We start from the raw sequence: 21,190 nt of genomic DNA on the forward strand, positions 1-21,190 counted from the left end.
AGATTTTGTCTGTGAGTTTGTGAGAGTTTCTTAAAAGCAACGCAGAGGAAAAGTTGTTCTTGATATTGGCCACAAATTTATCACTAGTCTGACAAGTACTCTGTGAATGCACTAAGTCAAGTGCTCTACAAAAGCTGAATATCTGACATTTATTTCAGTGTATATTTTGGAAGGAATGTTAGCTTATTTTATTATTCCCAGCCCTGACACCCACTCCTTTTTTTGGTGACTTGGGAAAATCCATTAATCTTTTTGCTTTTGTTTCTCTCTCTGCAAAATGAAGCTACAGTGCTGCCTCAGTGCAGGGTTGAGACCCTTGCTGTGGGTTTTGGGCATGGCCTCTGACCTCTGTGATTCACATCACCCATTCCCAGGGGTACATTGCAGATGGGCACACCCAGCCATTCAAAGCAGGAACACTGTAAAATCTGTCAGGAGAAACTTCAGAAGATTTTAGTTGATGAATTCATTATTTCATCCTAGCAGAATGGTGTTTGTTGTGTTTTCCCTCTCCCCTTATTCAGAATCCTGTCAGCATATGAGGTTGTCACCTTTTCAGCTGTTTCTTCATCGGAAATGGGATGGACAAAATTACATCCAGGAAAACTCCCTACTTCATCTGTAAAGGTTGAATATATTTTTCCCTGCTTGGCTGCAGTAGTTGTTTTTCTATTCTCTTAATTATGTATAAAACATTTTCAGGCATTTGCCAGCAAATATGATGTAATCCATTTATTTTCAAGCAGTGTACCATTCCATGCAATTCAGAGAACCTGTTTTCCAGGGGAACTGGCTACTTAAGGAAAATTGGGCCAAAATTATGAAGTCTCAAGTTCCATGCTGGCTTCAGCAAAGTCTAACTCTAAAATAACTCACTGATGACTGTAAGTGTTAGTTTAGTGTTGGTGAAAGCAAAGTTTGGCTTAAATTCCTTTATGCCAAGGGAAGCCTGTGCCAGGGAGAGAGTAATGAAACCTGCTGTGTTTGTGTGCTGTGAATTTGCAGTGGAGCAGGGGAAATGTCGTGTCTGATGTTGTTAAATACTCTGTATTGTGGGTGTGTCTTGTGGGTTCTCAGGGATGGTGCTTTGGTCAGGTTATTAAATTGCTGATTCTGAGAGGGAAGAGCTGGTCAGATCTCCAGTGTTGGCACTTCAGTTCTGCTTTTTTGTTGCTGCTTCCTTGATCCCAGGTTATGGGAGGTTAAATGAGTTTTGGATTTCTGTCTGGGTTACTTTTCGTGGGTGTTCTCTGAAGCTCTGATGATCCTTGAAAAGACAAAAATCTGACATTTCTGAGTCTGTGACTAACTCAGGTGCTTTATCCTCTGGCAGTGCCACTCTGTGGAGTGTGACAAGTGGAACAAACTGCACCCTGGGCATCACCCTGTCTGGTGCCTTGCACAGCCTCTGCCTGCTTGGGTGGTGGGGGGGCCGTGCTTCGTGCAGTGATGAAGAGGAGGGGCTGCAAATTCCTTGCTAGATGGACACAGAGGGAGGGTCAGGCCTCAAACACCAAACTCAGTTTGATAATGCAGTGAAGACGGGATGGGGTGAAGAGCCTGAGCTTCCTGCAGGCATTGAAGTGCTTGCAAGCAGGGTCTGAGTTATTTAGGTCCACTAAGGGAGCATGAATCAGTCCCTAAAGCCTGGCTGCTGAATACAGTATTGTTTAAGATCACAGAAAGTGACCATAAAGCTCATCCAGTCCCATCCCCTGCCGCAGACAGGGACACTTTCCACTGTCCCAGGTTTCTCTATGGCCTCTCCAGCCCGGCCTGTGACACTTCCAGGGATCCAGGGGCAGCCACAGCTTCTCTGGGCACCCTGTGCCAGGGCCTCAGCACCCTCACAATTCTTCCCAATATCCCATCTGTCCCTTCCCTCTGGCAGTGGGAAGCCATTTCCTGAGTCCTGTCACTCCAGGCCCTTGTCCAAAGTCTTTCTCCTGCTCTTTTTGTAGGTGTGCTCCACCAGAATGTCAGCCTGCCTCCCAAAGTGTCTCCTCCTGTGGTTGTCCTGTGAATTGGGAAAACCTCTTCCCTTCTGTAGAGGTGACAGCTCAGCAGCCATTTGCCATTTTATCATTCAGAGGCAGTGACAAACCAGTTGGAACCATGCTGAACATTTGATTTATTTATTTTTACTTTTCTTGCATTGCCTTTTCTGTATGGTTCTTTTTAATATTAATGCAAACTGCAAAGCTAGTGCATATGCCTTGACTTAAAGACAGATTGTCCTGACCTGCACTCATCGTCTCCTTTCATTTCCTGACCATATGGCAGGCAGCAGCATCCTGGGATATGTGTTTTGTGGACAATATTAGCTTCCTTCAGGTGGCTCCCACCAGCTGCAGCACCTTGCATATCTTTGGATGAACTTGGAGAGAGTATGGGTGGAGTTAATGCCTCTATTTCCAGGGGCATCTGCTATATGGCTAACTTTTGCTGCTGTGTTTTGAAGTTTTTGATACTGTGGGCCAGATTGAGAAGCGTTTGTAAAGCAGAAATTCTCCTTTGCTGGAGAGAGGTGTTAGCTCTGTGAATTCTTGAAAGGCCAGGGTAGACGGGGCTTGAAGCAACCTGGGATAGTGGAAGGTGTCCCTGCCCATGGCAGGGTGTGGCACTGGATTGGCTTTAAGGCCCTTTCCAGCCCAAACCATTTAGGAATTCTATGGCTTTGCACTTAGCCACACACCTGAGTGACTTAAGAAGGAGCCTCAGCAGGTGACAGTGTTCAGTGGGATCAATAATGCAGATCTCTCACTGGCTGTGGTGTGACTTGCCATCCTGTAAGATGGCACCTGGAAGCTGTGTTGGAGGTGAGGATCCATGTCTGAGCTGTGGAGCTGTGCTCTCCCCAGCATTCACCTGGAGCTCTTGGACCAGGATTTCTCCTGGTTTCTAGCAGCATGTTCTTGTGTCTTTGCTCTTGGGCTGGCCATGGACAGATCAGTACCACTCCTTGCCTCGCCTCATGCTGTGCTCTAGGCAAAACTTTGAATCATAGAATCTTTAAGATTGGAAAAGACTTAATGGTCACAGTGGTCTGGCTGTAAAAGTGAGGATAACCTTGCCCTTGCCTGCAGACTTGACTGATCCCTGCAGAAACACAATTACGGAATGGAATTAAAGAATATCTTGAGCTGGAAGAGACCCATAAGGGTCATGGAGTCCCACTCCTTGCTCCTCAGTGTTACCTAAAACTAAACTGCATGACAAAGACCTTCACTGAGAACCTCCTTGAACTCGGACAGGGTTGGTGACATGACTTCCCTGGGGAGCCTGTTCCAGTGACACCCCTGTGGTGCAGCTTCACTCTATTTTCCCATGTCCTGTCACTGGTCACTAGAGAAAGTAGTCTCCATCCTTGGAAGAATTCAAAAGCCAACATGATTTTGAGTCAGACATGACTCTGAGCCGTCTGCTCTTGGTGGCCCTGCTAGGGGAAGGGGGGCACGATGACCTCCAGAGGTTCTTTCTGTGATTCTTGTCCTGTGGTGCTGAATTAACCACCCCAGGGGATCATGTTGGAAAGCCCCTGTGCAGCAGAGGGGTTGGCTGCCCCTTGGGACAGCCCTGGGGCTCAGAAGAGGAGGTGCTCCAGCAGCAGGAGGAAGGCCAGCCTGCCTGCAGGCTTGCTGTGATCTGGGGCAGTGCCTGGGTCCCTTGGGAGATACAAGATGTAAAACAGGGCAGCTCTTCTCCTCGAGAACCTTTTGTTACAGCTCCATGGTTGACTTTTTTTGCTGTACCTCCTGACTGTATTTTGAAAGCAGATTCTGTGCTAACAATTTTCATCCCAAAGGTAACTGACTTGCTTGTACAGAAGCTGTAGAAGAAATAGTCAAGAAATTTACTTCTGTTCCTATTCCTCTGTGTCTGTACTACATGTTATAAACACCTAGGATTTTATCATCCTTGTGTTGCCCAGATTTCCTGCAAGCAGCCAGTAATTCACAGCCGGCTGAGGAGAGCAGCAGTGTTTATGATGTGCCTGTGCCAGCCTTGGCCCTGTTATCTTGCTCTGTAAGAATAAACTGAAGTTATTCTTAGTGTCTAAAGCTCCATGAGTTTCTGGGTGCACAGACAGCCCATTGTGCTGCCTGCTGAGACAGTACTGGGGATCACACAGTGAGGTTTTAGCAGGCAGTCTGGGTCCTGGGGAGGGTTTGGCTCTGACCCTTCCAGCAGCACTGAAAGGGGAATGGTATTCCATCAGCTGAGCGTAAACCCAACATGTTTTTCCTGTGCAGCATAGCAAACTTTAACTTGGGTGTGATAGATTTTTTTTTTATTACCTTTCACAAGCAAACTAGAAATACTTCGCAGACATCTGTTGATCACAGTTTGAAAACTACTGCTCTCAAGCTACCCTGAGGTTGAATTCCTTTGGAAAAAGTCTCGCTGACTTTGCTTCTGTAATCACAGAATCACAGAAGGGTTTGAGTTGACCTTTAAGCCCATCCAGTCCCAGCCCCTGTCATGGGCAGGGACACCTGTGATCCCAGGTTTCTCCAAGCCCTATCCAGCCTGGCCTTGGACGCTTTCAGGGATGGGGCTGCCACAACTCCGGGCAACATTGGTTAGTAAGATAGCTGGTACAACACACCCTGAGGGCTCTAGGGGCAGGGATGGAATTACCCTGCCTAACTGGGCTTGGGCTGGTCTGTGTTCTGTATTATCCATTCCTGGTGGGAGCATTGCAGATCCTTGTGGTGGAAAGAGTTTCCCTGAAAAGCAGTGAAAAAAAGAAGCTTAAATTGTTGTAACTGCTTTTGCCTGTGCAAGGCAAGTCTGGAGCTCTCTCTCGGGGTCCAAACCTTTAAACTTGTCATGGCTCCCTGTGTGAGAGCAGGCAGAAGGAGCTGTTGGAGTGACAGCAGCCGTGTGTGCGTGCTGACAGCAGCGCTGGGATTTCTCCGTGTGTCTGCAGCAATCCGTTCATCGGGCGCATGCTCCGGCTGCAGCCCTGTCCGTGCCCAGACACTGAGCCCTTTCATGGAGAAGTGCAGAGTCATATTTCTGAGTGCAAATTAGCCAGGGGATTGTTAGCAGTGTGGGCTTGGCCAGGCTCATTTCTGAGAGCAGCCCTGGCGCTGGAGCAGGGGAGGTGTGGGCAGACATCCCTGTGTGTGTGCTGCCAGCAGAGGGGGGAGCCCAGGGCTGGCACCCCATTCTCTTGGGGGGCAGCTTGCACACAGGGCCAAGAGTCCTTCAGCCAAATGTCCTCCAATTTGACTTGCTGTCTCCCATAATTAGACTTTTCCATAGGGTGGGCATTAGGAATATAATGCTTGGCACTGGGCTCATTGTCCTGTGTGCCCCAGGAGTGCTCAGGACCTGTCCCAGCCCGCTGGGAGTTGCTGGGATGCTCCTGGGATGCATTGCTGGTATTGCACTGGGTGACTCGGTGCTGAGGCTGCTGCATGAGAGCAGCCCTGAGTGTGGGACCCTGTCTGACTCCAGACTTCCTTCCTGCCTCTAACTCCCCTTTTCCAGGCCTTTGTGGGCAAGGGCAGATGGTTATTCTGGTGGAATGGACATGCACTGGTGTGAGCCTCAGCTTTCTCTGACTGTACAGCTCACAAGGGGCAGAGGAGGAGCAAGTACTGATCTCTTCACTCCTGTGACCAGTGACAGGAGTGGGGAAATGGCTGGAGCTGTGCCAGGGCAGGGTCAGGCTGGAGATCAGGAAAGGTTCTTCCCCAGAGGGTGCTGGCACTGCCCAGGCTCCCCAGGGAATGGGCACAGCCCCAAGGCTGCCAGAGCTCCAGGAGGGTTTGGACAATGCTGCCAGGGATGCACAGGGTGGGACGTGTGCAGGGACAGGATTGGATGGATGATTCTGAGGGTCCCTTCAAACTCAGCAGACTCTGTGTTGGTCAAAGGAGCCTTGTCAGAGGTGGGCACAAGGTACCACAGTCAGCTCTACAGGTCTGGTGTGGACTCCTGCAAAGGTGGCATTTTTCAAGCTGTCATTCAGTGAGTGTACCCCTGGATGCACACATCCAGCCCTGCTGAGCTGGAAGGTGTCTCCCAGCATTTGTGCCACATTTTTTCAGGAATCCTCATGCACACACCTAATGCTTTACTGTCGAGGTTTCTTCAGGATGTCTGTGTGCACCTGAGTATGCAGGCAGGTAGCAGCCTGCTGCAGACAGCTCTGCAGGGCTGGCTGCTCTTGTCCTGCTGACAGTCCTTTTCAGCCTGCAGCGACAGCAAAGGAATTCCTGGTCCACTGGGGAGGCACAGAGTGTGCATGGAGATCTGCCCCGGGTTCAGAGCTGACCTCAATCACACCTGTTGGGGGGGCAGTCCTGTTGCAGGGTCTGCACAGGGTGGGGTTGTTGAAAGCCTTCTGAAAAAATAGTGAATTACTGAGTGAAGGACTTCCCTCAGCCCTGCTGGTGGGCTGGAGGCTGTGAGCTGTGTTCTGAAGAGTTCTGCAGGGGGAAAAAAATCTCTGTTTAAGTGACCTTTGCATCAAGCTGTGGATAAAGTTTGAAAGTTCCAAGGAGTCTGATGTGAAAATATGGAGTAGTGTTGGTCTTCATTAACTGTTTAACTTTGAGCATCTCCTACCCATCTAAACATAGCCTTTTTTCTCTCTCCAGAGGCAAAAAAAATCCCTTTGGATTGCCAAGCATCTTTTGCCACTTTGTTTGTAGGATGAGCAGTTTATGGCCTATTCTTATATTTCTCTACTCCAAATTTTGGACCTCTTCTCCAAATGCTAAATTTGGGCTTCATCTCAGAGAACACTGTTGCTGGCACTCATTGAGCTATTCTTCCTGTTCTCTTATTCTGTTATTTTAGGTTTATGATGGCCTCAAAGAAAAGCTGTCTGACAGCTTTTCTGAAGAATGGCTTTATTGTTGCCTATCAGCAAAATTTTCACATGAAAGGGTCAGTTACTGTATGAAGCTCTCCAGTGTCACACAAAACATCCTGCCCGTTTCCAGATCACAGAGCAGATTCTCAGTTGGTAAAACAAGTTGAGCATTAGCTCAGTGTGTTTCTTATTGCTGCTTGAACTCCTAATTAATAATGTGAATTAAAATATTCCATTTTCATTCCCTCATTTCTTATAGTGTTTCTTTCAGCCAGCACTGGACAAGAGATGAAAAATCACTTGTTTGTAGTCATTTAATCACACAGTATTCCAGCAAGAGTGTGTTTCTGTGTGCTGAAATTACCTTTGGTCCTGTAGGATGTTTAGAATGAAAACTGATTTGTAATGAAGTCATATTTCATATTTTAAGTCAAGAGTTCTTAAAAATGTCTTTCCTGGAAGGGCACATCCTTACACAGCTGGGAGGAATGGAACATACCAGGATCACCCAGATAACTTGGTTATGTTCAGCCAGTCCTGTTTGTCTCTGGATGGGGCTTGGAGCAACCTGGACCAGTGGAAGGTGTCCCTGCCCATGGGATGGGATGAGTTCTAGGTCCCTTCCAGCCCAAACTGTTCAGTGGTTCTGTGTAGAGCTGGTGAAAGCTCTTGTTGGGTGGTGTGGGACAGAGAGGCATTAGAGGGAGACAGTGAGCACTGGGTGCTTACTGGTACTTGTAGGGCAAGCTTCTGACTTTTTCTGGGGGGAAAAAATGTCCATAAATTAAAAAAGTAAGCCACAAAAAGATTTGGGTCTGTGTTTCCCTCCCTGCTGGTGGTCCATGGTGTGAGTGTTCTCACCAGGGGTGAGGCAGGCTCTGGGCTCTTAGCATTGCTGTATCTGCAGGCTTCGTGCAGAGGCCAGAGCTTTTCAGGTGTTTCTGTTTTGGGGACGCTTGGCAATGTGTTATAGGCTCATATTCAAATGTGACCATGGAATAATCAGTGTTGCTGAGCACCTAAATATGAAACCCATCAATTTTTTTGTTAGCGGAGACAAGAATATTTCTAAATCCCTGTGTTCTTTCCCAGTGGCTTACACACTTACATTAATCTCAAACAGCTGCATCAGCTGTGTCTGAGTTAGTTGCTGGGATTAAGCTATCCTTTCAGAAATTACACAACTGTTGCAATTAATTCCTCCTTTGAACAATTGATCCCAGAGGCCAGTCACCACCCTGATCCTGCATGTATGGGATTTCCTGGGCTTCCCTTAGGGGCCTTGTTCCCTTGAAGCCAAGTCTGCTTGGAAATACTCACAAGATGCAGCTGGGTTTTGTTTCTTTAAAGCTTAGCAGCTTTAAAGCATGGGGAGAACTAAAGATAGAGGGAGGATTTGGGATTGAAGCAGCAAGAACCTCCTTTGCATTGCAAGAGAATTCCCATTGCATGGATGGTAGGGAAGCTGTTGGCTTTGGCAATAGGGAGCCAGAAGGGTTGATTTAGATTAGGTACAAGGAAGAAGTTTTTTGCAGTGAGGGTGATAAGGCCTTGTTACAGGGTGCCCAGAGAAGCTGTGGCTGCCCCTGGATCCCTGGCAGTGTCCAAGGCCAGGTTGGACAGGGCTTGGAGCAATTTGGGATCATGGAAGGTGTCCCTGCCCATGGCAGGAGGTGGAATGGGATGGGCTTTAAGGTCCCTTCCAACCCAAATCATTCTGGGATTCCATGATTCTGTTGTGGGGAGTGAGGGACAGGAAAGTGAGTGATTTCTTGAGGTAGCATGGAAAGAGCCCAGATCCTGGTGTGCACAGAAGTATGTACACACATACATCTGTGAGTCATTCACTTGGACTTGGAAGATCACTGAAGGTTTTAAAATCAGTGCTGCTGCCAGCACAATCCATTATCCACAGCTGCTGAAGGGCACTGGGAAGGAGTTAGAGGGGAGCCCTGTGTGCTGCATTCCTGTGCTCTGAGGTCCTGTTCTTGTCCAGCTGCCCAGCCTGGGGAGCAGCACTGCTCCTGTTCCACGCTCCCACGCAGATCCCTGCCACCCATCTGGGCCTAGGTGGCCTGGGGACCAAATTAAAATAAAAAACAAAAGAAGGTATTTCCAAAAGTCTGTCCTTAATTAAGGAAAGCCTGGAACAAATGCCAAGTCCCTACAAAGCCAAAAAGTCTTATACATACATTAGAATTTTGGCAACTTATTTAAATGCTTAAGCAGTTCTTTGAACTTGGGCTGAATGTTCAGGCTCTGTTTATGAAGTGTGTGAGCATAGTTGGGCTAAAATAAGTGATTTAGATGGTTTGGATCTGTCCAGAATCTCTGGACTACATTGTTGGTGTGTTATCCCTGATCCCATGGGTACCTGGGAGATCTGAGTGTCAAATTCACAGATGTGAGGCAGGGCTGGCAGACCTGAAAATCATCTGTTATCTGAGTCTGGTCTCTGCTGGATGAGCAGGAGCCATATCTGCCTGTCATGTGACAGGCAGGGGGAGTGTTTGGAAGGATACAGGGAGCCCTGCTTGATTTGTTGCTTTTTTGAGATGATCCTGGGCAGGAGAGCACAGAGTAGTACACAGTAACTCCATTTAAAATTATACAACAGAGTAAACAAATGGTTTGGGTTGGAAGGGACCTTAAAGCTATCTTGTCCCACCCACTGCCACACCTTCCACTAGACCAGGCTCCTCCAAGCCCTGTCCAGCCTGGCTTTGGACGCTTCCAGGGACTTAATCTGTGGTAAGAACAGACATTTTCACAGCTGGAATTAAATCCCTCTTACTGTGCTTCAGAAGTGTTTTGCTTCTGTCTTGTTTTGAATTTTTTTCCTTCCTCTTTAGGATCCATCCCTTCTCTTGCAGTCTCTTCTGGTGCACTGTTCCTGGTCAAGGTAATTCGTCCCTGGCTCCCAGTGGAAAATGCCACTTCAGGTGGGGGTTATATTTTGACTTGGTTTTCTAAGCCTGGCAGCTTTCAGACAAAAAGAGCAGGGAGAAATGACTAGTCTGTTACTTTATTTACCACTTGTTTTGGGAAAACTAAATTCAAATTTATGTTTGACTCATATTAGGGCTCTGTGGCTGGACTCTGCTTTTTCAGTTATTTTTGGCCAGGCTGATCTCACACCCAGCCTGAGCAGGGCAGCCTGGGTGACAGGAGCTCAGACCAGGAGCTGGGCTCTTGGGCTGCCTCAAGAGATTGAAAGCCAAAGGTTTTTATGCAGGATCTAAATTCAGAGCTTAAAACTCCCATCCTGTGCTCTGTGTCATTAGTGTTGTGGTAAAAAACATGGGGCTGCTGGAGTAAATTATTAATAGTGGCTGGATGAAGTGGTGTGGATTTTTCCAGTGTTCTGGGGTCTGAAATCCCTGGAGTCTCCCCAGAGCACTGAGGGAACCCTCCATGCAGTGCCTGTTGCTGCTGGCTGGGCTCAGGAGGGGCTCAGGTGTGGTGACCACATATCCTCTGAACAGAGAGGCATAGCTCTCCCAGGATTTTCCTGGGAAGCTGTGAGAAAGTTCAGAGAAAGAATTGAACAATTATTATCCCAATCTCTGCACCTGGCAGGCAATCTCTGTTTGCCACAGATGTTTACAAGAAGGAATTGTCCCTTCTTGACCAATAGGTGAGAGAAGATTCCTAAAGGCCAGTCAGGTCTTAGGTCCACCATTGTTTCTATAAGAAAGGTAGATTTCTAATAATAAGGTGTTTTTCATGCCTTCTGATGGTGGAGTCTCTGTATCATCTTTGTCTGTACCCAATACCCCGCTGGTGATACTCAGGAAGATGCTGAGTCCTGTCTGAGGGCTGAGCTTTGTCCTGGAGTATCTGAGCACCTCTGTCAGCACAAGTTGTGGAACAGAGCACACAAATGTGCTTCCTCCATCACTTGGTGTGAGCTGTATCCTCTCTCTGAATGGTTTATTGGTGCTCAGCTCTCAGGAAAATGGCCAAGGGAGGTACTGGTGTTTTGTCCCCAGTTTCTGTGTTACAGTTGTTAGGAATGATCTCCTGACAGGCTCAGGCTTTCCATTGACTTTGGGCTTTGCTGTGGAGGAGACCCTGTGGGTTTAGGGCACGTGGTCACCCTATGGTTCTTGCTTCAGTGGAACTCAATATTGGACCCCATCCCCTAGCAGGCCTTGAGGGTGAATTGAACCCCTGGCTGCAGGCAGAGAGGAACCAAGGGAGATGGTTCTTCTCAAATGGATATCCCTAGGGCTTCCTGGAATTTGGTTGCATTTGCAACTTAGTTCTGCAAGCAGCAGGGGCCCTGGAAGGCCAACTGCATCCTCCTCCTGTGACCCATTTTCAGTGCAACCCCAGCATCAGCAGCCTCCTGACCACTGCCATCCTTTGTGTGCTCTCAGCAGTGATGGGAAGGGCCCACTGGAACCTGGGTGTGCAGATTTGGCTCTCACAGCCAGAAAGGATGAGCCCAATACCCTCCTCAAACCCTGACAGAAAGGGAAAGGGAAAAGGAGAAAAGCTCCTTACAGCTTTTGTTTTTGAAAGCTGGCTGCCTCCAGCCAGTCCTGACTCAGCTCTGCACTGCTTGAAAGTGAAGCACTGACCCCTATTTGAAGCTGTCCTTCCCACCCTGTTTTGCTGAAGGGAGAAGGTGGTAAATGTTGAATTCAGTAGGAAAATTACTGCGGGGCCCTGGCTGTGGAGTTTGCCTCAGCTGTGTCTCAGCATATCCCCATACTCTTGACAAGCCAGCAGCACACAGGATGCATTTTGTCCTCTAGTATTTTTCCTATACAGATGGTGAAGGTGAAAATTTTCTCCTCTGACCCGGTGCCTGAGGTAAATGAATTAAATAGCCTGGGAGAACAGGCCAGAGTGTGAAGAAGTGAAAAAGGGGGATTGTTATTTTTAATTCCCGTTTTGGGGAGGAAAACAGGAGACCAACCATCAAAGCCTAAATTAACTCCCCCTCACAAACATAATTTGCGGAGACATTATCAAGCTAAAAATATGAGCAGTTTGTAAAAGGAGCTGTTTTCTGCATGTGCTGCTGCTCACATTACTTAATTAAAACAGGAGTTGCTTAACATTGTGCTTTGATTTTCCACTGTGCATGATCCATGAGTTTTTTTGGGAGGGGTACTTTGCTGAGCAGGAACAATGAGGGCTTGTGTCCATGGTACAACTCCTGTTAAAGCCAAAGTCAATATTGAAGTGGTTGTAGGTCTGTCAACATAAGCCCCTCTACCAACATTCTCACTCACTCAAACTTTTCAAAAATGTAACTTCTGTTTATTGGAAATGGGTTTAAATCTGAGTGGAAAAAGCTGCCATGTTACTGGAATAGAGGTGTCCATCTGGAGGTATGTTCTGGTCTATTTATTAAACTTTCTTTTCTGAAAAGAGTGGGAGTAATTGGAATTTTTTTCCTCTATTTTTCCCTGGTTGTGTTGCACAGGCTTTAGGTTGTAAATCTTATAGGGGACTTTTTTTTTTTTTTAATTAAATCCTAGATGTTTTTAATCAGCTCTTGAAAATGGTGTTGCTGATCCACTCAAAAAACAGGATTTGAACCTGGTGCCAGCTCAACAGTATTGCTGATAGACTCCCACACAGATAATGGTGCTGTGCTCACCAGCTTGCTTTCAGAAAATACACCCAAAATCCAGGCAGTGCCTTAGTCTAAGGGCCATGTGGACAAGCCATGCTGAGTGGCTGAGTGGAGCTGTGTTACAGTGATCCACTCTCTTCGTCCTGTCCAGTGCAGATCATGGACCAGTAAGGAAAAGAGGATGGAGTAAAAACCCTTTTCCAGCACAGGCAAGTGGGCAGAGGTGGTAGCATCTCTTGTGTGACGTGTTCTCACCACTAAACTGAAGTCTTAGCTGTGTACTTGGCTTCTTGAAATGCTACAGAGTGCTACAGAAGAAGTGTTTATGATGTGGAGTGTCCTGATGTGCCTCTCAGGGCTTGAGGAGCTCTTGCCTTCCAGTGAGAAGTCCTGCTCACACTTTAATTAGCTTGTTTTTCTTGAGCAGGGATTGTCATTACAAAAAAAAAAAAAAAAAAAAAGGGAAAAATAAAGTCTGTGCCTGTTTTTCCACACAGTGCTGTTGCAAACACCAGAAACACCAGAGCTGCTATTTTTTTCTGGAGGGGGAAAGGTGAACTAGTTCAGATACTACAAAAGGAGTCAGTGCTGATGCTGTTTGATCTCTAATTAATTATTCTGTAACTAATAATGATAATTGCTTTTGTAATGGCTTGGGTTGTTTGGGGTTTTGGAGGGTTTGGTTTGGGTCTTTTTTGTTGGGTTTTTTGAGCCGAAAGCTGGAAGAACAAAGGTTTGCCAAACTGCTAGTCATAGGGTGTGTTTCATCCAGGGTGGAACAGACTTTGTTGCCTTTGAGGACTTCTGGGCTTAGAAATGCTGCTGGGTGGATAGTCCTGGAGAGAGCTGTCCCTCCTTTGTGCCAGAGCCTTGGCTGATCCCTGCCTTTGAGAGGTCTGCTGGGATGTGGATTTACCTTCCATGTATCACCAGGACAGCCTGGGCACTACAGTCATAGAGTGATGGAATGGTTTGGGTTGGAAAATGCCATTTTCTTCCAGCAGATTGCTTGTAGGTAGATCTAGAGATCCCTTCAGCTCCCATTTGCTCATCTTGCTTCTGGCTGGAGGATGTTGGCTGATGGTGTCATCCAGGGTGAATCTTGTCAAGGGCTTGCTGCCCTTCCAGGAGCAGGATGGAATATTCCAGGTGTGATGGGAAGAGCATCCTTCATCCCCCTTGTTGTGCTTAGGGAGGCAGAGGTCTTCCTCTGACTCTGCCAGTCACTGCCATTCAACTTCAGGGTTTCTTCTGCTAGTCAGAGATTTGGGCTTTGTGTAGCAACTCTGAGCAACTGAGGAGGCAGCTTTCCATCATGGTAACCCTTTTCTCTGAGTATGGACCACTCTACATTTTCATGTTGTCACAGAAATTTGTGTTTCATTTGAGAGCTCTGGGTTTCTATTGCACAGCCCTGCAAACAGCTCCCCATTTTGGGCTTGAGTGTACACAAAGTTGAATGGAGAAGGATCTCCAGGCTGAGATTAGTTTGACATGTATGCAGCTGGAGCTTCCCCTTTCCCTGCCCAGACTGGAGCAAATCCCTTCACATGTCCCCACTGAGTCTGTGAGGTTAGAAGGACTGGGATGAGGTTAGAAAGAAAGGTATGAGGCTTGCTGAGGGGAAGAGGCACATGGACCTGACTCTGTGAGAGCTGTGTGCTGACTTTAAAGGGTCTCCATGGTCCTTAAGGCTGGTCTGGACCTGGACAAGAGGATGTTGTGGGATGAGCTGCAGTATTCCCAGGGTGGCCACCCTCCTCTTGGCCTCGTTTGTGTGATGTCCAGTTGTGTTGTGGCCCCAGTGCCACCTTCTTGGTGCCACTGCAGCTCCAGTGACAACCATGAACATGAAGCCATTCCCCAGGTCTCTGGTATTTTAGGAATTCTGGAGCTGTTGGCTGACTGTGCAGCTGGAACGTGGGAGGAAAGCAGAGTGGTGGCTGTGGGAGCCCAAGGAGGTGTGTGAAGATGGGCTCCAGGGGATGAGCTTCATCCATGAAACACATGGAGCAAGCTGGACTTACACCAAGTCAGCACTGAGACTTTTCTAGTCCAGTCTGAACATCATTGCAAACCAGATCTATAGTGCAGCCTGAGCCTGGGTCCTGGACTAAAGCAAACCCTGGAGCCCTGACTAAGCCCAGCCTTGCTCTGTCACAGGAGAGCAGTTCATGACACAGGAACCAGCCTCTAACACTTGCTGAACTTCCACTATTTATTGTTTCAGCAGACATGAATAAATATTCAACAAATAAACCTCCTGGCCGTAAGTGATTGTGATTTTTGACTATAAATAAACTGAAAATCCAAGTTCTTGGTTCTTTTTTTACTTTAAAGCAGGCTAGACCCCATGGGAATGCTGTGTTCCTGTTTCACAAACTGAAAAGGGTTCATGTCCTGGTTTTCATCTCTAGGGTCATATGGTGGCTTGGAGTGGAGGTATTTTCCTGAAATAGCTTTGGAGTAGCTGTAGGGTTTGGGATGTGGCTCCTTTCTCTCCGCTGGCTACAGGGAGCTCTGGCTTTAAGTAAGGTGGAGAATGTTCTGGGAAGTGCCTTTGGGTCTCTGGAGCTGGAGGATGAACCAAGAAATGGATAGCAGTTGATGGGAGCTTCCAGCAGCCTCCCTCAGTGATGTGTTTCACACTGGCTTTACTGTCTGCACCAAACCTTGTGGGACTATTTATGCTCCCAGAGGAATATGCAGGGATTATAAATTCCCAGTGGAGCTTGCTGAGCTGTGCACTGCCACAGGACTGTGCTTTCCTGCCCATTCCAGCTAGGAAAAATGAGCAGCCCTGTCAGTGAGAGGAGTTTGGTGGGATCTGACACAGCCCCATGGTGGGTGTGCAAATCCTGGTACTGGGGAGGAGCAGCTGGGATGGGACTTGGCTCACTCATCCTGTGACTTGAAGGCAGAGAGCAGTGTGTGTGTGGGAGCATTTCCATGGGATTGCTGTCAGGGATGGGAATCTGTGCCTCCTGCTCTGTTCAGTTCAACCCTGAGGGAAAAAACCATTCTTCAGCGAGCACTGTGTCCCTCCCCTCCACTGAGAGCACATTTTAGTCATTTGTTTCAGTTATTACATGGTTCTTTTGTCAGCCCACAGGCTTTGTGCCCTTCCCCTTTCCACAGTGGTGGTGCTCAGTCACCAGCTGGGGTTAAACCTCAGTCTTAAACCTGTTAAACCTCAGTCTTGTCTTTTTTGGTGGCTGGACTGGGCAGAGGGCTCCATGGTAGAGCAGGGTTTAGTCACAAACCCTGTGCTAACTGCTTCCTTTGCTCTTGCTTTGCCAGGGCAGCCACTGACCACAACATTGACAACACCACAGCAATCCTCAGGGAGTGGCTGAAGAATGTGCAGCACCTGTACCACGACGTGGAGTGGAGACCCATGGAGGAGCCCCCGTGAGTACCTGGGAGGGCTCTTGGCTGCACAGCCCAAATTCCCAAGGTTTTCTGTTTCCAAACCAGGAGCTGGCACTAAATGTCCAAGTGTTAAAATGTGGATTGTTTGCTTTCTTGAGTCTGTCCCATTAAAATTGTTTTCTCAGGGAAAAAGGTGAGGTAAGGTCTCTAGAAAGGTCTCTGACTTTAGTGTAGCACCTCATGCAGAATTTTGTGGAAGAAACATTTTCCATTGAGTTATTCAGCATCTGTCACTGCTCTCTTTCCATGGTAAACAAATTACATCAAGAGCTACAGGGAATTAAAATTACCATTCTTTATTTGCAAGGAAGCAGAGAAATTATAGCCCCATTCATAATATCTATGAAAGCTCTGACACATCAAATATTCAGTAAGTGCTGAGCCACAGAACTAGATTTAATTCCACATATTGTGCCTTTACATGATTTGCAGGACCATTGCTTTGAAATATGATGTGTTGGATTTTTACTACTTTAATTTTTATTTATTTTGAAGATCAGCTGTTCCTGGGTTTGTTCTGTTTGCAGTTTCTTCCATCAAGGAAAATTACATCAGTTTCCCCTTCCTTTAGGCCTGCTTTTATATTTGAGTTCCACACTGCAGCGATGGGGAGCTTGTGGTACAAACCCCCAGGGAGTGCTGGTTTTATTGACATTTTTAATCCTTTCCTTTGAATTGAGTTTCCTTCATCCTGCCAAACTTTGCTTAAGTTCTGCAAAAACCTTTTGAAATTCTTAGCTCCTTCCTTGACTTAACTCTGGCACTGTTTCAAAGTCCTGGATTTTTATTCCTCGTTGGGATCTGCCCCTGGGTTCCCTTCCATCTTTGTTAAAAAGCCATTGCTGAAGGCAGAGCCATGCATGTGACTTTGCTGCCGTGGTGGGCCTGGGTGTTGGGAGATTTAGGGGCTGCTCCTGGGATGTGTTAGCAGTTCCCAAAAATGCCCAGAGCCCTGGAGGAAGCCAGGCTGCCTTTATCTTCACATCCCAGCCCTGCTGGTGCTGCTAGGCCAAGGGCAGGTGAGTTTGTATCCCAGGTCAGGGGGGTCAGGGGGCTGCAGGTGGGTTTGGAGGGTCCCCTCTGCTGCCCCAGCAGCTCCTGCCCCAGGTGGTGTCATCAGAAAACTGGCACTGCTTGTTCTCTGGTGCCTTCTGTGCTCATGCCAGCACAGAACTTGGAATTATTCTCCCTCAAAACGTCTCCTGGGTTGCCTGAGGTGACTCTATGCTGTTTTGCTTTCATAATGAAGGCAGCAATGGAACTAACTTTTTCCTTTCCTTTCCTTTCCTTTCCTTTCCTTTCCTTTCCTTTCCTTTCCTTTCCTTTCCTTTCCTTTCCTTTCCTTTCCTTTCCTTTCCTTTCCTTTCCTTTCCTTTCCTTTCCTTTCCTTTCCTTTCCTTTCCTTTCCTTTCCTTTCCTTTCCTTTCCTTTCCTTTCCTTTCCTTTCCTTTCCTTTCCTTTCTTTCCTTCTTTCACATTTTTTTCGGTGTAATAAGGCCCAGACATGGCTTACAGTGACTTTTTATTTCTTTTCCAGGTCCTACCCAGAAGAACTGGGGCCGAAGCACTGGCCCAGCTCTCGGTTCACCCACGTGATGAAGCTGCGCCAGGCTGCCCTGCGCGCGGCCCGGGACAAGTGGTCAGACTATATCCTGGTGAGCACGAGCTCTCATTCATTACCAAAGCTTTCCAGGTCCTCTCTTCAGTGCTGGGGGCTGTCAGAAAGTTTTCTCTCCAGCTAAAGACAGGTTGAGATGTCGTGGGTCATTTCTTGCTCTGGTGAGCCAGAGACTTTGTGGTGAGGGAGGTGAGTCCTGGCTAAGCTTGGAGCTTTCTCCACAGGCACCAGGATTGAGCACAGTCCTGGTGGTGGGAGGGTCCCCCAGATTGATCCCCACCTGGTGAAAGGTAAGGGAAATAGTTGTTCAGGGCAGTTGTGGGAAGATGCTGCCTTTGGTCACTGTGAGGGGGATGTTCCCAAAGCCTCCAAGCAGGTGAGGTGTGAGGGCAGTTGAGGAGTTGTTCTTGATGCTTTTCACAGAATGAGCTCACCCTGAATTTCCAGTGATGTTATTTTCCCTGGCAGCTCCCTGTGCTGGCATGAGGTTGTATGGACTCAGGGAAGGTCTCTGCCCATCTCATTGCTGTGCCCAGGAGCAGCTGCCCCCATCTTCCCTGTGACAGCCCTGTGCCCTAGGGAGTCAAACCCACCACCTCACTGCTTTTAGGGTGGTTTTTTTGCTGACCTCATGGAATCATAAAATTGTTAAGGCTGGAGAAGGCCTGAGGTCTGTGAGTCCAGCTGTTGACCTGCCATATTCACCATTAAGCCACATTCCCAGGTGCACACATTTTTCAACACTTCCAGGGATGGTGACTCAACCCCTGGCCTGGACAGCCTATTTCAATGCCTGGCCATTCTTTCAGAAGGAATTTTTCCTAATATCCAATCTAAACTTCCCTGAGAGCACAGCCTGACCCCCCTGGCTGTCCCCTCCTGTCAGGAGTTGTGCAGAGCCACAAGGTCCCCCCTGAGCCTCCTTTTCTACAGGTTGAGCCCCTTTCCAGCTCCCTCAGCCCCTCCTGGTGCTCCATTCCCTTCTCTGGACCTGCTCCAGCCCCTCAAGGTCTTTTCTCATTGTGAGGGGCCAGAGGTGCCCCAGCAGTGGCAGCACAGGGGACAGGCACTGTGCCCACACCAGGGCTGCTCATGTACCTCTGGCTGCCTCACTCCCAAGAAAGCATCAAGGGATTCATATTGTTTCATCTGTTAACAGTTTGTTTTCCCTCTTCCTTCTCTAGTTTATTGATGCAGATAATTTACTGACCAACCCAGAGACCCTGAACCTGCTGATAGCAGAGAACAAGACCCTGGTGGCGCCGATGCTCGAGTCCCGCTCGCTCTACTCCAACTTCTGGTGTGGCATCACTCCCCAGGCAGGTGACCCTGAGAACAGTGCTGGGGCTGTGTGACTGGGGTCCTCCAGGGGCTCCTGCCCTGTCTCTGGAGCAGCAGCCATCCTCCCTGTTCTCTGGGCTTTCCCATCTGCTGCTGTAGCTCTGAGCTGGTGTTTACACGTGGTGGGATCCCACACAAACCCCACTGATAAACAGAATTTTTTTAAGGTGGTTCCATGTTTCTGTAATGGCCTTAAAACCCTTGGGACATAATTTTAGGCCATTTTTTTTTTTGTATAGTGATGCTAATCCAAGAGGAATTTGCTTTTCTTTCCACAGACCTCCATTGTGTTTAAGTTATCTTTCTCATCTATGAACAAGATTTTTGAAGTGGGGCAACATCCTTTGCCTTCTAGGGAGTGTGTGTGCTGAAGTGTGCATGTAACAGGTACTGGTGCTGAGCCTAAAAATTAGAGTTCCATGTTACCTTCTCAGTGTTCCCTTTTCATGTTACTTCTGATCCACATAACTGCACTGGGTCAGAGCACAGGCTCATCTGCAGATGTCTAGGGAATAGTATAAGAATAGGGAAAAAAGTGAGTGTTACTTCTCCAAAATACTTTTCTTTCCTCTGGCAATCCCCTTCTGGGTTTTTGAGGAATATATTTGTCTTTAGAGCTCTCAGTGATTCTTTTTTATTCTACAGAAATCCCTGTCTGAATCTCTTTTTTGGCACCCACACCATCTTCTGGCAAGGAGTTCCACAGTTCAGACCAAGTAATTGGATAAAAATAGCAGGAAAAGGTCCTGAACATTGCAAATTCTTAGGAAGTAGAGAGATAAGAAAGGGGGTGTGATGAGGTGTGTTTGCTTGTTTCACTTGGGTTTGTTTGCTTTGTTTGAAAATGGAGATATAAGCTTCATAGCAAAGGTATTGGTTGTGCTTTTAAGTTTTTAAGGCTAAGTGCAGAGTCGGCCAAGGTTTTCCAGGGGTACATCAGTCCTGCTTCCCCTGCTTCCAGGCTGCAGTGGATCTCTGCCCATGTGCACCAACCCTACCTCTCCAGCAGGAAGTTTCCACCATTACCAGCACTGACTGAGAAAAGGGGAGAGGAAAACCAGCAAAAACATCTTGCAAAATTTGGTTAAAAAAAAATCCTGCTGGAGTGAAGAGGAATGTTCTCCCTTTATTTTTCCTTTTCTCCTGTTTCTGCATGTGGTCCCAGGGCTGTGTGTGCTCAGCCTTGCTCTCCCAGGGGGCCTGGGGAGGGAATCACAGCTGGAGCACATCCTGAAACATCCTTCCCCAGCACAGGGCCACTGAGCCAAGCCCAGCCCCAGACAGGCTGGCATTTATCTGTCATGGAGCAAATCTGGGGAGAGGCAGCAGTGTGGGGGAGTTGGAGCCCTCCTTGCCCACATGGTTTATGAGCAAGGACAGCCCCAAATACCCAGGGTGAGGAGGAGGAGGAAAGATGAGTGTCCAGCATCTTCTCTTGTGGGCATTCTCAGGTTAAAGGGTGGGTGTGTTAACCCTTCCTTTGGTGGGAATGCCAGTCACATCTCCTCCCGCCTGCTGCTTCCTGTGGCACTCAGGATGGCTGTGTTTGGGATATCCCATCCTCACAGCATGGTCACAGTGCCCATGAAAGGCAGAGGGAGATGGCAGATCCATAACCAGGCACATTGCACCACACCCTGGCCCCACACAGCCCAGGCAGAGCAGTTCTTCTGGCTTTTGCTCAGCCAGTGCCTGAATGCTCATGGAAAATAGAGCATAAATGGAGCTTTAACTTCTTTTAGTGACTCATTGTTTCTGTAAAGCCCAGAATCTGCTCTGGATTCAACCATCCAGATGTCAGTTTGATGCTCTGGGGTTGTCTTCCTGGAGAAATTCAGTGTATTTATGTCCACATGAGCCACACACACTGTGGGTGTTGCACCCAGAGTGCTGAAGTGTGGCAGAGCTCCTGGTACAGGGAATTACCCAGGAGTGACTGAAGTGCCTCCCCAGGCAGAGTCAGGAGTGAATATCAAACCTGCTTGCCCCAGGGTGGAGGAAGCAGGGATTCTTACACAGCTGATGGAGACTGAGATGTTGTCTTCACTGCAGTGACAACAAATTATTCTTTTAAAAGTCATGGATAGGATAGAATTTATGGATAGAATTAATTTGCAGATCCTACTCTCTGGGATACTGAATGGACTTTGTGCCTGTTGAGTGTGGAGGATGTCATGGATGCTCAGCAACTTCCAGGATCAGGCTGGAGAGTCTAAGTGCAAAAAGGGTTTTGAAGAACCAGGAGAAAATCGTCTGAGGTTTGGAGCTCCATTGCAGGGGAATTTTACAGTGGAAAGGTTGGGCTCTCCAAGAGCTTCTGTAAAATAGGGAGAAGGTCAGTTTTTAACTTTTGGGAAGAAGACTGTTTCTAAAT

General features: G+C 47.7%; 1 protein-coding gene across 1 annotated transcript in view; it reads left to right on the plus strand.

The window, feature by feature from the left end:
* The window catches only part of COLGALT2 (collagen beta(1-O)galactosyltransferase 2), a 46,713-nt gene that overhangs the window by 14,033 nt on the left and 11,490 nt on the right, over nucleotides 1-21,190 (plus strand). Inside the window, exons 2-4 of the mRNA XM_058808556.1 lie at nucleotides 15,726-15,836; nucleotides 17,395-17,512; nucleotides 18,660-18,794. Of these exons, the coding sequence (XP_058664539.1) occupies nucleotides 15,823-15,836; nucleotides 17,395-17,512; nucleotides 18,660-18,794 (267 nt within the window). The 5' untranslated portion in view covers nucleotides 15,726-15,822. The remainder of the gene's footprint in view (nucleotides 1-15,725; nucleotides 15,837-17,394; nucleotides 17,513-18,659; nucleotides 18,795-21,190) is intronic.

The sequence above is a fragment of the Ammospiza caudacuta genome, chromosome 7, assembly GCF_027887145.1.
Source record: "Ammospiza caudacuta isolate bAmmCau1 chromosome 7, bAmmCau1.pri, whole genome shotgun sequence".
Classification (NCBI taxonomy): Eukaryota; Metazoa; Chordata; class Aves; order Passeriformes; family Passerellidae; genus Ammospiza; species Ammospiza caudacuta.